The sequence below is a fragment of the Mauremys mutica genome, chromosome 4, assembly GCF_020497125.1.
Source record: "Mauremys mutica isolate MM-2020 ecotype Southern chromosome 4, ASM2049712v1, whole genome shotgun sequence".
Classification (NCBI taxonomy): domain Eukaryota; kingdom Metazoa; phylum Chordata; order Testudines; family Geoemydidae; genus Mauremys; species Mauremys mutica.
The window spans coordinates 116,525,173-116,543,461 of NC_059075.1; the positions used below are offsets into that span (position 1 = coordinate 116,525,173).

Below are 18,289 nucleotides of genomic sequence, written 5' to 3' on the forward strand. Positions count from 1 at the left end.
CTCCTCCCCACACAGCTCCAGCAGCTGCGCTGGGGCCGGGATTTAATGGGCTCAGCGCTCCCCGTGGCTGCATAGATCCCAGAGCCCTTTCATTCCCCTCCACGCAGCTCCAGCACCCAGGCTGGGGCAGGGAATTAAAGGGCTGAGAGCTCTTTGCAGCGGCAGGAGCTCCGGGCCCTTTAAATCCTGGCTCCAGCCGGGTAAGGCTCAGGCTCCCCACAGCCATGGGAGCCCCGGGCCCTTTAAATCCACGCTCGAACCCAGCTGCCAGAGCTGCGGGGGGAATTTAAAGGCCCTGGGGCTCCCAGCCCCAGCCGATGCTCCAGGATCTTTAAATCTTGAGAGGCCCCGCCCCTTCTGGTTGAGGCCACGCCCCCTCAGGACTCCGGCAGTACCGGGAAGTCTTGGAAGTTACTTTCACCCCTGACTTAATCATTCCTTTACCTGTGTTCACCTTGTGCGCCGGTGACTCCCCCGAGCCGCAATCGCATTCCACCTCTAAGGGGGTGAACAAAGAGAGGCCACCATGCTCATCGGGGTGTCTCACAAGCAGTTGGGTTTCGGGTTCGGGTTCCAGCGTATCCATCAACGGCTGGGCCAAAGGGCTCCCCTCGGTCACACCCTCCTCCTCCTCGGCACTGTCGCTGATGTAGCGTTTTCTCCGCGGATGGTCAAAGACCCTCGGGGCGAAGACAGAGTCTGAAGTTCTCATGGGGGTGGTGAAGGACTCCAGGTTTCCTCTCCGCAGCCTTCCCACAATTTCTAAACCATGGGTGCTTGGTGACAGATGGCCTCCTCCGTCCAGCGCTGGGATTTATGAGGTGATGGTGCTGCACTCTGATTGGCAGAGGGCCCTGGGAGGAGTTCTTAGTGGGTCATACGGCCCACTCCTGGACGGGTCACCCTGCCCCAGAACTCGCCCTGATTGGTCAGGATCCCCTCTTGGGGTGGTCCTGTCAGGACAAAACCGATCCTAATTGGTTGAGGGCAGTGAGAGAAGTTCTTAGAGGGGTCACAAGACACACGTCGGGATGGGTCACCCTCCCACCCCAGAGCTTGCCCTGATTGGTCAAATCTCCTCTTGGGGTGGTCCTTCCGGGAGGAAACCCATCCTGATTGGTAGAGGGTGGTGGGAGGAGTTCTTAGAGGGGTCACATGACACACCTGGCTTCCAGTCATGTGGCCGCCTTGACCACAAAGTAATACCCCCATGGGGCAGGACTTCTGGTGACAGGTGGGAGGGACTAAGGGGTCATGGGGCGGGGTTAGGGTTTGATTAATGGTGGGGTCTGTCTACTGCTGCCAGGTGTTGAGTATGTGCAGGCAGAACCGGAGCCAGTGTCCATGTCCAGGCCGGAGGTCGAAGCCGGGTGGTCAGAAGTACGAGGCAAAGTACATATCCACGCAAAGGTCGATATCGGAGGGCTTGGGGAAGATCAGGAGGAGGAGGAGGCAGGGCTGGAGCGGGTGGGTGGAGGGCCTGGAGCGAGGCTAGAGAAAGGCAAGGAGAATACTGAGCCGGGGTTCATAGCCCAAATCTGGAGCCAAGAAGGGTCACGCCAAAGTCATAGCCAGAGTCTGGAGTCAAGAGTCCAGCCAGAGTCAACAGCGAGAAACCGGAGGGCAGGGCAGGGCAGGGCAGGGGGTACATGCGGGCGGGAATGAGGATGACTTACTGGAGGCCTGGAGACCCCTCATCAGGGGACTCCCTTCCTAGCAATAACAGAAGGACAGCGGGATGACAAAGATGTCTCTGAGCCTGGGCTCCAAGCCAAGGGGAGCTCCCATCCAGGCTGTGTGCCAGGACCCCGTCACCCTCCCTGTTCATTTCACACTCACAGACCCCCTAGCCGGAGGGGAGAAAAAAGGGCAGAAGCGAAGGTGCCCCTGGGGGAAAGGCTCTAGGCCAAGACCCAGTCCACTTCCCACATCTACACCCAGGATTGTGTGACCAGGCCCACAGCCCTTCCTCTGCGTCTCAGTTCCCACCTGCCAGACGGGGAGGATCCTCCCTTGCCCCAGGGTGTTCGGGGGGAGTTTCCTTCCTGGCTGGGAAGGGTTCAGATACCAGGTGGTTGGATTGGGCCCCGGGTGGGGGATGGTCGGATATTCGCTGCATCAGGGATGACAGGGGTCATGGGAAGTTCTGAGCAGTGACGACAGGGGACGGGCCCCATGTCAGACCACCCCTCCCAGACTGCAATGGCTATTGAGCATAACCCCTGGCTCTGCGGATGCTCTTACTTCTGGGCCAGCCCCACAGCCTGATTCTTCCCAACCAGTATCTGGCCTGGCCCCAGCCCCAGGAGTCGGGGTGGGGCAGGGTGTCCAGAGCGAGGTGCTCAGCCTTGGTTTCTCTCAGTACTGCGGGGGGCTCTATGGCCGCTCCCCCCAGCCCTTCTCCCCAGGCACAGTGAGACAGAGCAGTACCTGCGGCAGGGGGTCTGAGTTGGTCATGCGAGTGGGGGCCTTCAATGCTGCCCCACAGAGCACAGCCCCTGCAGGGCGTCGGGCACCTGGCCCAAGACCTTGATATTAAATAGCTGGACCATTATGTAGGCTGTGATGTCCTCCTGTTGCAAGGGAACAAGGATCAATCAGAGACTCCAACACCCATGAGAACGAAGGGTATTAACGGCACCGGGAGCCAGCAAAATTTCCTCCCCATGTCTGAAGGACGGATTCCCCCGCCCAACCCCCGAGACGAAATCTTGTCTCTTCTCTAGTGACTTCCATCCCCTCTCCCACCATTGTGGAATGAACTCCTTCCCCCACTCCTCTCAGATTCCCCCCCGAGAGCTGTTCTACCTCCCAACCCATCTGGGGATTCAGCTCCGCTCCCCAGAGTCCCCTCAGCCACCCTCACCCCCTCCAGCTGAGGGGCCTGGAGGCTTTGGGCAGTAGTGCCGGGGGGTGAGAGGAAGTGGACACCTTTCCCCAAGGGATCCCCATGTCCTTAACGTGATGCCATGGGCAGTGGCTCTGGTGAATGGGGCACTTATGCAGCCTCTGCTGACTGACTCCTCCAGTTCTCCCAGAGCAGGTGGGGGCTGGGATAACACGATACCAGAGCTCTAGGAACCGGCCTGAGGCCCGGAGGGGGATGAAAGGCTCACAGAGGTGGCTAGGGGAGTTGGCAGCCCCTAGCATGAGCAATGGCAGCGTGTCGTGCTGTTGTGACGCCTGTTAGGAAATAGCCTTGCTGGGGAGCTGGGTCTGCCCTGCTTTGAGCTGCTCAGGGAGTGGGTGCCTGTTCATGGGGGTGTCTAATACTGAGAACCTCCCACACTCACTGAAGTCAGAATCTGGCCCTGGCTACCCGACTAGTGACACCCTACAAGCTTTGTGTCCGTTCCCTGTGGTGCCTGCTCCTGCCCCTGCCCTCAGGATGGGCTCTTTCCCTCCATGTGTCTCAACAGCTCCATTCCTGTCCACTCACGATCTGGCTGCCCCGTACGGGGGTGGGCTGATTTCCCTGGGCTGGGGGACAGAGCCGGGCTATGAGATAAAGCAGCCAATTTCCCTGGCACTTTCACACTCATCTCCCTAATTCAGAGAGAGGGGGAGAGAAAGAGTCACCATCTAAGCTGGAGTCGGTCTCAGAGGAGGGGGCTTCTTTCTGTAGGGTCCCATTGCCCAGCAGAGGGAGTCTCAAAGGAGGGGCCTTGTTTCTATTGGGGTTCCTCTTTCCCGCTACAGCGGGTCTAAGCAGAGAGGCCTTAGTTCTAGAGGCGTCCCAATGGCCAGCTGGAGCTAGTCTCCCAGAGGCTCGTTTCCTTGGGGTCCCATTGCCCAGCTGGGTTTCTTACCCCTCTTCTGGAGCAGGAGCTTGTGCAGCCAGTATATCCCACCCTTGGCATGCCGACTGATGTCACTGGCTGGGTGGGATATCCAGAGACCCAGCTGCAGCACGAATTCACCTGCCTTGGAGAAGGTGGAGGAGGTCTGGTGGAAGGAGGAGGAGAGGGGAATCCATCACCATTCTCCCTTCAGCTCCCCAGCACCCCTGGACCTGAGCTCTGCTCCCTCCCCTCTGTAGGAGGCGCTGGGGGAGAGGAGCGACAGCCCTCTTCCTCTCTGCCCCCAAGGGAGCTCGGAGCAAAGGGAGCAGGGCAAGGGCCCTCGCTGAGCACTCGCTGCCTCGCGGCTCCAGAATAACAAGGGCCCTGAGGCCAGGCACGACCCTGCCACCGAGCGGCCTATGGAACGCAGTCCCTTACGGACCCGGGGGGACCAATTAGCCAGGGGATGAGGAACTTGACTCTGCAGGACGCTGGGGTCAGAGGTCACTTATGTCAAATCCAGGCAGGGAGGTGGCAAACTGGAGCAGGGCCGCGCTGGTCTGGACGGCCCTGGCTCTCTCCTGGGTGTTATTTGAAAGGAGAGAGCGATGGATGTGCTGCGGGAGAAGGAGGCAGGGGAGGGTCAGCGGGCAGGCGTACATCCTCTACAAACCAGCCTCTCCCCCTCCCCAAGGGGATGAGACTTTGTGCTCAGGGTGGAGTAGCCGAGCCCTGGTCGCAGAGCTTGAAAAGGGGGTTCAATCTCTCAGGATCTGGATCTAGGATCTGAGATCTGTGAACAGGCAGGAGAGCTCTTTTAGCATTAAAAATGTGTTTATGGTCATCAATCCTGCACTTCCTTTAAAAGTGGGGGTAGGAAATAGCAGAAATTTGCTATAATGTAACTAGCTGAGCTCTGGTTCAGATTCTTTCTTTAGAAGGAATTTGATCTGCAGAAGTATTTGGATTCACCGGTCTTTTTATGAAACACTGAATAAACACACAGAAATTGCCAGATTCGATCAGACCTGAGCTCCATCTAGTGTCTTGTCTCTCATAGTGGCTAGTAGCAGATGGTGCAAAAGAAGGTTTAATAACCTTCAATAGGCAGGTGTGGAATAATCAGCCCTTCCCCCATCTCACCCTGATTTCTAATAGTTAGAGATTTGTTGAAGTCCCTCCAGTTTCTTCTTAACAGCACTCCTAGGATCTACAGACATTTCCCAACTTCTCAGCTCATCCAGAAGAAGAGCTCAGACCACTAAGGTACTGAGCACGTTAGCCCCAATCCAAAGAAACATATAAGCACATGCTTAACTTTAAGCAACCTGAAGAACGTAAGCAGCCCCATTGAAATCAACATGCTTAAAATTCTGGGTGCTCCACTTCAGGAAAGATGGAGCTAGATTGGAGACAGCCCAGAGGAGAGCAATAAAAATGATGAAAGGTTTAGAAGCGCTGGGGGATGGACTAGATGACCTCTTCAGGTCCTACATTTCTATGATTCTATGAAAAGTTATGCACCTGCTTAAATGTTCTGCTGGACTGAGGGAAGAATGCTCAGCTCCACGCAGGATCAAGCCCTGAATGACCTATTGTTCTTTGCTTGGATGCGTTTGATGAAATAAGTCAAGTCCTTCTTCCTTTCTATCTTCTGTAGAACTGCATGTTAAGCAAGCTGCCTTTGAAGTTGAATAATCATTTTATTTGTTTCAGATTAGCAGCTGTGTTAGTCTCTATCCGCAAAAAGAACAGGAGTACTAGTGGCATAAGGTTTTGTGGACTACAGCCCACTTATTTGTAATATTTGTCTGAATACCGACTGACTGACATGCTATTTGGCCAACACCAAAGAGTGGGTAAAGAAATAAATGACATGTGTGTGTACGTACGGCATGTGTATGAATATCTACACACACACACACACACACACACACACACACACACACACACACACACTTTTTCTTGATCTTTGGCCACAAAAAAACATACCGCACATAAATACCTGAGGATCAAGCCTTAAATGACCTATTTTTGTTTGCTTGGATGCATTTGATGAAAGAAGTCAGATCTTTCTTCCTTGGTACCTTGTGTAGAACTGCACATTAAGGAAGCTGCCTTTGAAATTGCCTAATCATTTTATTTGTAATATTTGTCTGAATGCCGACTGACTGACATGCTAAGTGGCCAAAATCAAAGAGTGGATAAAGAAATAAATGACACATCTCTGTATGTATGTCATGTGTATGAATATGTACACACAGACACACACACACATACATACTTTTTCTTGAGCTTTGGCCACAAAAAACATACTACACATACATACCTCATGATCGCACTGGACGTTCACTACCTTTCATATTGCCAGGGTGTTAGGAATGAGAACCAAGCCATCCCCATAATTTCACAAACTGGAATGTGCGACATGAGCTAAGTACAATTAACAATTGTATGATTTGGCAATCGCTATTGTGACATGGGGTGAGGAAAGAGGTCCATTGAGGATATTGACATACGATGAAACAGGTTTACAGGCAGTTTCTTATCCCTATAAAGACAGGTTAAAAGATCAATCTATACATAGAATATTTTTTCTTATTATGAATATGTTTCTAAAAATATGTTCACTGTTGTTAATTTTCTCAGAAATATTCACTCCTGGCTACACGCTTTTAGTCTGATCATTAGACGTGTACGTGTGGTAATTTTTCAGCAGCCGAAGAACAAGAAGCTACAGGATTTAGTCAGCATGGCTGCAGTGTCCAGAAGGGATAAATTTGGAAGCTCCATTTTTGAAATATTTTCTCAATGAAAGTATGTCAACCAATAACCAGAGAGTGCGATGCAAACTATGTGTTCCTCCTAACCATGTTATTGTTCCCAGGTGTAATGGAGATCCATGGATTCTACTATTGTCTAAGGTACCAGTCCCACACAATTAAATATATTCCTTAATGTTATTCATGCGAGGCATTCCACTGAGTCTGTGGGGCTACACTAATAAATGAAATTAAAATATCAGCAGAATCAGGGTCAAAATGTGTAAATCAGACTAAATGGCAGGGTAATGCACTTTCCTAGAGATAAAGGATTTTTTTCTCCCTTAGAAGAAGTGAAAGAGTTCTGGGTTTTCCCATCAGTTGTTCCAGGTTCCATTCAGGAGTGGCTCTAGGCATTCTGCCGCCCCAAGCACGGCAGGCAGGCTACCTTCGGTGGCTTGCCTGCGGAGGGTCCGCTGGTCCCGTGGCTTCAGTGGACCTCCCGCAGGCAGCGGACCCTCCACAGGCACGCCTGTGGGAGGTCCACCGAAGCCGTGGGACCAGCAGACCCTCTGCGGCGGCCGGCAGAGCGCCCCCTGTGGCTTGCCGCCCCAAGCACGCGCTTAGCGTGTTGGGGCCTGGAGCCACCCCTGGTTCCATTCCACAACTCAAAGGGTCTTTACGTATATGACCACAGTTCTTTATATTAACATACACCGTTTGCCTTCCTTTATGGTTGTTCCCGCAGCTAGCGCCCCAGGCTGAATGAATGGCTGGAGGAAATTGTACGGCAGTGACCGAGTTCATTCTCACAGGTGTGACAGATCTTCCAGAGCTGCAGGTCCCCCTCTTTGTGGTGTTCCTAGTGATCTATGTTATCACCCTGGTGTGGAATCTGGGGATGATGGTTTTAATCAGGATCGACCCCCGTCTTCACACCCCCATGTACTTCTTTCTCAAGAATTTGTCTCTCGTGGATGCCTGTTACTCCACAGTCATCACTCCCAAGATGCTGATGAGCTTCTTAGCAGAGAGGAAAGCTATTTCCTATACAGCGTGCATCATCCAATATTTTAGCTTCATATTGTTTGTCATCTCTCAGTGCCTTCTGCTGGCAGTAATGGCATATGACCATTATGTAGCCATCTGTAACCCACTGCTGTATATGGTCATCATGTCGCCAAAGCACTGCCTGCAGCTGGTGGCTGGTTCATATCTATGGGCCTTCCTGAACTCCGTGATACACACGAGCAGTTTGTTAAGATTATCCTATTGCGACTCCAATATCCTGAATCATTTTTTCTGTGATATCAACCCACTTCTAAAGCTCTCCTCTTCTGGCACCTCTATCAATCAGCTGCTTGTTTTCCTCTTTGGCAGTCTGATTGAGGTAAGCAGCACTGTGACCATTCTCATCTCATACATCTTAATTATTGTGACTGTGCTGCGGATCCGCTCCACCGAGGGCAGGCGCAAAGCCTTCTACACCTGCACCTCCCACCTGATGGCCGTATCCATGTTCCACGGGACAATTCTTTTCATGTATTTCCGACCCAGCACCAGCTACTCATTGGACACAGACAAAATGGCCTCCGTGTTCTACACTATGGTGATCCCCATGCTGAACCCCCTCATCTACAGCTTGAGGAACAAGGATGTGAAGGATGCCCTGAGGAGAGCAATAGAAACAAAATTGAGGGCCCATTTTTCCCCAAAGGGTGTCAGAATAGGACAACCAAATCCTTCAATGGCTTCTCTGCACACATAGGACTTGTCTCCACTATGGGGTGGATCAATGCTGCGGTGATAAATCCACCGGGGGACAATTTAGCAGGTCTAGTGAAGACCCATTGGATCAACAGACTATCACTCTGGCATTGACTCCACCAGAACGAGATAAGTAAGGGGAGTCTACAGGAGAGTTTCTTCTGTCGACCCAGTGCAATGTGAACCCCGTGGTAAGTATATCAAAGCTATATCAACTTGAGTTATGCAACTAACGTAACTCAAACTGTGTAGCTTAGATCGACCTGTCCCCGTAGCGTAGACCTGCCCATTGGCTCTGATTCAGAAAGTCCTTAAGCACATGTTTAAGTATCTCTCCCTTTGACTTCAGTGGGGCTTAAGCACATGTTAAACATGTATTTAAGTGCTGCTTTGAAGAGAGATGTGTTCCTGAATAGAGGCCTTATGTGCATAAAAAGGCCATGTCAGTTATTAAATGATGGCTTGCTCCCCTGTGCCTATAATAAAATACTTTAAAATTGTTTTTTTCAGTGTAAGATATAAGAGGTTGATTTAAATATTGTTTAGAATTACTGAATAAAAGGGAAAAGTTCACACTGCAACAATGGATTCATGAGCAATAACCAGGTCTGGTTTTAATGTCCAAAAACATTGACAGATATTTGTTCAATTAAATTTTGTGATTTTGCTTCAATCAGATCCACAGCCCAACTCATCTGTTTTTTGAGAGACATTTGTGTGTGTGATACTATATTCAAAGCTGTGTTTGTTGAAAGGGAGAATGTCATGAATGCTCAGTCAGATGTAATATTTCTTCAGTACTCACACCAAAAGTCCCCCACACAACTCTTTATGAGTTTAGGAGTCACACAATTAAAGAGCAGGTAGTTTAGGTGACCAAACATATACAGACACATTTTCAAAGATAGTCGTTGGTTGTGAATGCCACTGTTATTGGGATCTCAATGTAAAAGACCTTGGGCCTTATTTTCTCAAGTGCTGAGTACTTACAGCTCCCGTTGACTTCAGCTGGAGTGGTGGAGTTTCTGGAAATTAGGACCGAGGGGACCTAGGTTGGGCATGCATAAACAGAGGCTACCAAAATCACTGGCCATTGCTGAATCTTTTGGGTATGGCAAATTACAAGAGTGAATTTTCGAAGCACCAGTCACCTCACAGTACATCTACCATGCAATGTAAGCCCAGGGTTCGAACTCATGCTCAAGTTAATGCTTAGCCATTTATACAGGGGTGCATGAAACCATACCTGCCGGGATAATAAGAGTGAGCAGCATGGAAGAAGGAAATTTCATGGCATGAATTAAATCTGAATGACACCATTGGTCTTGAATGTAGGTAGTGAATATCTTACAGGAAACCAGCCGCTGTGATGTCTGGGAAGAGTTGGGATGGAGCTTTAGATTTACACTCACTTTTTAACAGGGCTGAGATTTTCAAGGCTGTCTAGGAGATTTAGACATCCAAGTCTCCATAAAATTGACTGGAATTAGGCATCCAGTTCCCCATAGGGAGTTTCCAGATTCATGTACATTATCACAAATTTTCTCCAATGAAATATACCTGGTATGTGTTTGGGTTTGAGCTGGGTACTTTATAGTGTCTGCTCGCTGAGGGTAAGTTAGAAAGCATTCATACTTTTTAGATCCTTCCAGATTAGGGTGACCAGACAGTAAATGGGAAAAATCAGGACGGGGGTGGGGGGTAATAGGAGCCTATATAAGAAAAAGACCCAGAAATCGGGACTGTCCCTATAAAATCGGGACATCTGCTCACCCTATTCCAGATAGTCCTTTTAGATGACCACAATGTCTGTTATGTCCCAGTCACTTGGTTACTGCTGCTTCATAACACATCCCCTGGCAGTGTTGCTAATCCCAAGCATTTGAAAACCATGAATCAGGCTTCCAAAAATCATGCAATTGGCTTAAAATCTTGAGATCGTTTAAAAAATAACACACCCAGCATTTAGAGAGGGGGCAGGGAAGTGTAATTCTGTTTTGTGCACGATTTTTATAGTTCAGAATTTGGTATCGTAAGAAGGCAAAACTATGGAACACCTCAAAAGTGAGGCTGTCTCCATTTGCTTCCTTCTTCTGGCTCCCCCTTCCCCATTTCATCAAACACAAACAGCATGTTCTCAATCCAAGGGCCTTTCCAGTCTATTAACACAGTGAGGCTCATCTGCTATTGCAATGTCATCTACCACCTCCGCCCTTCCAATGCTGCCCAGTGGTTACATTTTTCAAACAAACACGACCATGACAGCGGAAGCTGCAGTGCAAATAATTATTGTTATTTCCTCCTTATGGTTAGAGATCCGCCACACCAGAAGCCGCTGGCTCCAAGTGTCCGTCCTCCCCGCTCCCCCACTCACACGCATACACAGCACTGGGTAACGGTCAGACTGGCACTAGGAGCATTAGACTGAGATCGTCCTTCAATTCCTGGCTCTGCTACAGACCCCCTGTGTGATTTTGGACAATGCAAAGATTCCCTCTTTGCCTCGATTCTCTCTTTGTAACATGTGGATAATAATCCTTCCTTTCGCCCACCTCTTCTGTCTTGTTTATTAGACTGTAAGCTCTTGAGGGCGGGAACTCTTTGTTACTATGTTTTTCCAGAGAACCTAGTACAGTGGGGCATTGACCTCTAATTGACAACACAACAGCAATAAATACAAATTTTACAACCCTGAACTTATCTCTATAATTGGCTGGAACCAAAGCCCAGAATCTGAAAATCCTCAAAGGTTGAAGAAGTCGGATCTGAATCTGATTCCAGATCTGAAGTGTGTAACTCAGGTTCATCTCTATGTATAATACTGGAGTCTTACCTAATATCCATCTGGACCTTTCAGGGTCTTCCATGAACCATGTCCATTGCCACTGCAATTTATCCTGAGACAGAAGAATGAACAAACAAACAATGTCTGTCTTAAGTTGCAAAACTGTTGACTGCACTAACATCACATTTCCAAGTACATGGAGAAAATGGAAAGTTATGTCCAGGAATCAGAACCAAAGGAAAATAGCTATGCCACCTCCACTGAAAGAAAGAAGTATTGTATCACAGCTACTGGCGGAAGAGAGTGTCCAATCACTCCTTATCCCTAAGGGATCATGTTAGGGCACCAACAACCTTTATATATTAATTTCTGTGTCATTTAGAGATCACGTGCCTGAAGTCACACCTCCAATTGTAGTCTCAAGGCAGGCACAGAGGGGCTCATTACAATGCCCTCCTTGGTGCCCTAACATGCTTAGTAGATTTGGTTATTTGCCTTTGCTTAGTTTTATGGAAAGCTCTTGATGTTTTGCTGACCCACAGGGAGAAGTCTCAAGAGCAGTGTAACTGAAAACGAATGGTTCAGTCTTTCCTTCCGTAGGGAGGACTCAGTGAATTTGGTGTCAAAGTTAGGCTTAAAAGAAATCCAGACATGTTTAACTATGGAAAAAGCACAGTTACAGCAAACAAACAACTTTAACTTTGTTCTGCGTAGATGCCAAGCAATCACCCTACCCTTACAATTAGTGCCTAATAATGCCTTACAATTTACCACCCCTGATTGGGTAAAACTGATTTTTCATACAGTTTTAAGGCCAGAAGAGGTTAATATGATCATCTAATCTGACCTCCTGCATAGCAAAACCTTGCCCTGTAATTTCTGTATCAAGCCCGTAATTATTATTTTTCTAGCTCTCACACATCTTTTAGCTAGATACCCAGTTGGAAAGACTTCAAGTGACAGACAATCCACCATTAGCAGGAGTGTTGGAAGCAAGACAGGCCAAGTAATTCTTCCACTCTACACAGCTCTAATAAGGCATCAACTGCAGTATCGTGTCCAGTTCTGAGCGCCACATTTCAGGAAACATGTGGACAAATTGGAGAGAGTCCTGAGAAGAGCAACAAAAATGATGAAAGGTCTAGAAAACATGACCTATGAGGGAAGATTGAAAGAATTGGGTTTGTTTAGTCTGGAAAAGAAAAGTCTGAGGGGGACATAACAGTTTTCAAATACCTAAAAGGTTGTTACAAGGAGTAGGGAGAAAAATTATTCTCCTTAACTTCTGATGAAAGGACAAGAAGCAATGGGCTTAAATTGCAGCAAGGGAGGTTTAGGTTGGACATTAGGAAAAAATTCCTAATCATCAGGGTAGTAGGAACTGGAATAAATTGCCTAGGGAGGTTGTGGAATCTCCATAAGGGGAGACTTTTCAGAGCAGGTTAGACAAACTCCTGTCAGGGATGTTCTTGATGGTGCTTGGTCCTGCCATGAGTGCAGGGGCCTGTCCTTGATGACATCTCGACGTCCCTTCCAGTCCTATGACTCTTTCATGGGTTGGGTGATGTTTTCTGTTAAGATGGCTGGTGCTGGTAGCTGGGTGTGGTCCTGTTTTTTGCCCCCTTCCTCTGCCTGCACAGTTCTCAGCTCTAGGATACTGTTACCTCTGTAGGCCACGCAGCCGGCTCCCCAGCCTTTAGAATTGCTTTTCCCTGGCCCTGGGGCTGAGCTGTGTTGGGGGCAGGGGAGTGAGATGAAAACTCCTCTGTGTTTGGGTGAGGGCGGAAAGGGGGTGGCAGCAGTAGGAGGCAGAAGGGAGCAAATTGGGCGTCATGGGTCTGAAAGGCAGCGGGCCTAGGGGTTAGGCTGTGATTCCTCCGAACTTTTCAATCTCTCCATTCCTGAAGGGGGGAGCCCTGTTGGGTCAGACATATAAAATCAAAGGATCCTAGAAGGAGCCTGGCATGTGGTTGAAACTTGCCCGTAGTTCAATGTTGTTAGTTTTACAGTAGTGACTGGACGTGCAAACTGAGACCAGAGCCCCAGGGTCCTTGATTTCAACGGGGCTTCTTACAGTCTAAAGCATGTTAAGCTTGTGCTTATGTTTCTTTGGATTGGGGCTAGCGTGCTCAGTACCTTGCTGGTCTGAGCTTTTGTTCTGGGTGAGTTGAGAAGTTGGGAAATGTCTGTAGATCCTAGGAAAGCTGTTAGAGCAGCACTGCAAAGAAACTGGAGGGATTTGACAGCTTTATATGGCATAGTGTATGGATCATGTGGATGCTTAAGGGATACTAAACATCGTGCTTCAGGGCTTAAACAAATCTCTAATTATTACAGATCATGGCAGGATGTGGGGAAGGGCTGATTGTTCCACATCTGCCTGTTGAAGGTTATTACACCTTCTTTTGAAACCTCTGATACTAGCCAGTATCAGAGACAACATACTGCACTAGATGGAGCTCAGGTCTGATCCAATCTGGCAATTTCTATGTGTTTATTCAGTGTTTCATAAAAAGACTGGTGAATCCAAATGCTTCTGCAGATCAAATTCCTTCTAAAGAGAGAATCTGAACCAGTGGGTTCTGCCCCATTCCAAACTGAGTGACTGTAGGCACTTATCCGCCAGAGAGGGGGTGCTTGTGACAGGCGGGTTTCGAGGCCGTTACACTGAAAATTGAAATCGGAAGTCAGATTTGATTCAGGTCTCTCTTAAACAGCTATAAACAGATGCAAATCAAGAGGAACTACACTGAAATCCTCTGGCGTTCCAGCTGTGTAAACCAGCTCATAATAAATAATAATAATTAATAACCTCAACCACAACAATATACTCCACTGTACAGAGATTTCTCCATGGGGTACTCCTGGGGGAATTCTGCACCAAAACAATATTTTAAAATTCTGCATGTTTAATTTGTCAAACTAGCACTATATAATCACACTGGTTTCAATTATTTGGGTAATTTTTCAAAATACCTGCCAGCCACAGGGCCCCCCTGGCACAGACACCTGGACCCCTACTGTCCCCCCGAGCCCAGCTGCAGCCTTCCAAGCCCAGACACTCGCACTCCTCCCTTTCCAAAGCCCAGGGATCCAGAGGGAGAAACAACCCGACGCTGGGCCCTGTGCTTGTATGGCGTTTCCTGCATGTCACCTCCTCCTTTCAGGGTGTGCCGGGAACCCTTCATCTCCATCTCTCTATCCTGGCAGCATCTTCTATGGGCAAGCTGGGAGCTGGGCTCTTCTGGGTCCAGCGGCCCCTAGTGGCAGCCAGCAGCTCTGCATTACCAAATCTGGGGGAGGTGAAGGAAATTCTGCACAGAATATTAATGCGACGTGAATTGCGCATTGTGCAATGGTGCAGAATTCCCCCAGGACTAATGGGGAGAAGAAGTGAGAACAAATAATCATGTCACTTAATACACAGCAGGAAGATGCTCAGATATTATGGTGATGTAAGTCTATATAGAATAGAATCAGAAATTGGAGCTTTATTTTGGACCTTCTTCCACCCAAATGTGGAAGATCCATTATCCCTGTGCAAGAAAACAGGAATAGAAATAGTGGGCATGAGTAAAAATCTCTTCTCGCACCCCCACTCCCAACAGAACAATATATCTGAGGGCAGTTATTCTGTACCCAAAATGGCTGTCTGCAACATGAGTCTTAGTTACTTAATTGTGCGATTCTCTCATCAAGAGATCTGAAAACTCCAGGGAATCTGTATTGGCTTTATAAACTAGCAATAAACACTTCAACTTAAAAATCCATCCTTTTACTAATGTAAACCCTTTGAAGCCTTTCAGTAAATGCTAGCTTTCATCAGCGGGTAGGGTTATATTTGAACCAAGCTGAGATAAATAATGGAGTAAACCACTTTATTTTCCTGAGATAGAAACATTTTCTTTTTAATGTAACCCTATTTTATCTTATTTGACTAACCAATAAAGTGAAATGTAGCTAGCAGGACGGAAAGCTAAAATAATAGGAAGCAAACAATGCAGAAATTATTCATGATGGACAAGATTCTGAGACAGTCTCTCTTGTTGGGAAGTAACTTAATCCTCAGATTGCACCATTCATATACATTGATGAGTCATGGAGCAGCATTAGAGCTGGTTAGAAATTTTAAATTATAATTAATTTAATTTTAATAATTAAATTTTAATTTTGTGGGAAACATCATGGAGGTTCCCCCCCAGGAACATCACAGTTTTCAGAAAAACAAAACAACAGCATCTCTCCTCTCTACGTAAATATTTTGGGTTTGGAAAAAATGTTATTAAAATCTGTAGGGTTTTAGTTCCAAATTTCACCACACACTGAAAATGTCCCGCCCAAATATTTGGGGTTTGGTTTCCTTTGGTTTCCCCATGAAACATCAGAGGAAGTTGGACTCGACCTGGGTAGCAATATACCACATTCTGGTCCTAAACAAAGAAGGGGCTACATAGATGACAAACAGTTTTACCAGTGTTACACAAGAGTTAGGAAACAGCAAAGTTAAACGTACAGGTGAAATCTTAACTCTTTCCCCTTCTGCATATGCATTATTAGAGTTCAGGTAGTTTGAAGTCAATTGAAGTTTTGCCACTTGTCTTTAGTAAGATCAGGATTTAGTGCAAAATATAGACATATATGCAACTGAGATGAAAATTATCAATATATTTCTAACCAGTAAAGCAGAACTAAATGACAAACTAACTTTTCTGCAACACTGAAACAAATTTCCATGTGGCTCAAAGTGCAATGTATGTACTGGATAGCATGGAGGTAGTGCCACAGATAAGGCTGAGTTTGCTTCCACTTAAGCAGAGATTCACTGTGGTGTGCTGAGGTCACTGCCTTTCATGCTGACCATATTAATTCCTTGTTTCCTTGTACTCCCCTATTAATCTGTCTGTGTCCAGTTGTTGACTCTGGAGATATTTAAGCCACGTCCTCCTCGTATTTACAGCACTACACCCTAACTAAAGAATGAATTTTCTGAGAATTTGCTAGTGAATCTGTTAATTAATTTCTGAGTTCAAATTAATTTTAAAAATATGTCCTTTAAAAATTTAACAGTGTCAAACCATTTATTTCTCCCTAAATAACCCAACCCAGGTCCTCCCTATCTCAATGGAAATGACCAAAGAACTAAGTCTTGGGTGGATCTGGGGCAGTGGGTAGTTTTTTTAAAGAACTTTTTAGGTCTTTTTCCCTGCTATTTTACTGAACTGAAAATGTCCCCTTCAGAGCAAGATGTATTAACAAAACACTATTGATAGTGTCATAGTCTTTGAAACAATTCACATAGTAATTTATTTCTAAATCACTGTACCTGCAAGCTTGTTTTCGTTAGTACTCTGTCTAAAGGGTCACCACTTTTCCCAAGGGCAGGACATGCAGCCTCAGTTGCTCTGGGACTGGGTGGTGGAGCTCCAGCACCCCCTGTGCCCCCTTGTGAGCTCCTATAGCAACTCCACCTTAGTTCAGACTCCGTGGAGATTTTACCTTCCTACGGAGTGATGCAACCCAGGAAGTGTTTACAGTGACCCGGGGCAGCCTTTTCAAAGTGAGGTAGCATTTCATAGGCACCTGGAGTATTGCATGAGCAAGTCCTGAGGCTAGCGGAGGAAAATCAAGCTTAAGAGAAAGTCCAAGTGTAAAAATAGAATCAGGCAGTCCATAAAAGCATTTGAAGAGCAATTAGCAAAAAAGACACATAAACAGAAAGTTGTTTTTAAGTACCTCAGCAGTAGGAAGCCTGTTAAACAACCAGTGGGGCCACTGGACAATTGAGGTGCTAAAGGAGCACTCAAGGAAGATAAGGCCATTGGGAAGAATCTCAATGGATTTCTTTGCATCAGTCTTTACTGCAGGACCAGATGTTATTCAAGCACGAGTTCTGAAGGAACTCAAATATGAAATTTGCGCAGCTACTAACTGTGGTATGTAACCTATCACCGAAATGAGCCTCTGTATCAGATGACTGCAGGAAAAATAATATAACCCTGATTTCAAAAAACGACATAGAGATGATCCTGGCAATTACAACAGTAAGCTTAATTTCATTACCAGGCAAATTGGTTGAAACTATAGTAAAGAACAGAATTATCAGATACACAGATGACCATGATTTGTTAGGGAAGAGTCAACATGGTTTTTAAACAGGCAATAATGCCTCATCAGTCTATTAGGATTCTTGGAGGGGGTCAACAAACATGTAGGCTAGGGTGATCCAATGGATATAGTGTACCTGGACTTTCTGAAAACCTTTGACCAAGCCCATCACCTAAGGCTCTTAAGCGAATTAAGCAGTCATGGGGTAAGAGAGAAGGTTCTGTCATGGAGCACTAACTGGTTAAAAGACAGGAAACAAAGGGTAGGAATAAATGGTCAGCTTTCACAATGGAAAGAGGTAAACAACGGGGTTCCATAAAGAACTGCATTAAACTATTCATAAACTATCTGGGAAAAGGGGTAAACAGTGAGGGTTCAAAGCTTGCGGATGATACAAAACTACTCAAGATAGTTAAGTCCAAACCTGACTGCAAAGAGTTACAGAGGGATCTCACGAAAGTGGGCGATCAGCCAAGGGAATGACAGATGAAATTCAGTGTTGATAATGCAAAGTAACGCACATTAGAAAACATAATCCTAACTATACATACTAAATGATGGATCTAGCTGTTACCACTCAAGAAAGAGATCTTGGGAGTCATTGTGGATGGTTCTCTGAAAACTATGTGAAGTGGTGGTTCAAAAAGCTAACTTCATGTTAGGAACCATTAGGGAAGGGATAGACAATAAGAGAAAATATCATATTGCCTATATATAAATATATTGTATCCTCAGTCCCTGAATACTTTGTGCAGTTCTGGTTGCCCTATATATTAAAAAAAAAAGATAGATTAGAATTGAAACATTCCAGAGAAGAGAAATAAAAATGTCCAGAGTTCAAGCTTTATTTTTTTTTGAGAAAAAGCTGAAATTTTCTGCTAAAACGGTTGATGCATAAGAATTTATGTGTATGTGTGTAAAAAGTCCATAGGCAAGGGGCACATTTTCTGAAAGTTTTAATGGTGAATTGTTCTTCTTCAGAGAATTGCAACCTTTCAAAATGGCCGCCAGCTCTCATCATTGTTGACAGGAATGAGGCTAAAGCTGCCTTTAAGCAAAGAGGTCCTCTTTCAATAGGAACACCACCA

The 18,289-nt window shown here is 46.6% G+C and overlaps 2 protein-coding genes across 2 annotated transcripts in view; both read left to right on the forward strand.

The window, feature by feature from the left end:
* Window positions 1-1,346: 1,346 nt before the first annotated feature.
* LOC123368725 (olfactory receptor-like protein COR4) overlaps window positions 1,347-18,289 on the forward strand; it is a 58,374-nt gene continuing 41,431 nt past the window's right edge. Inside the window, exon 1 of the mRNA XM_045013783.1 lies at window positions 1,347-1,380. The gene's annotated coding sequence lies outside the window, so the exon portion shown is untranslated. The remainder of the gene's footprint in view (window positions 1,381-18,289) is intronic.
* On the forward strand, window positions 7,314-8,617 carry LOC123368726 (olfactory receptor-like protein COR4). The gene has a single exon (XM_045013784.1). It carries the CDS (start codon window positions 7,314-7,316, stop codon window positions 8,310-8,312), a length of 999 nt encoding a protein of 332 aa, XP_044869719.1. The 3' UTR covers window positions 8,313-8,617.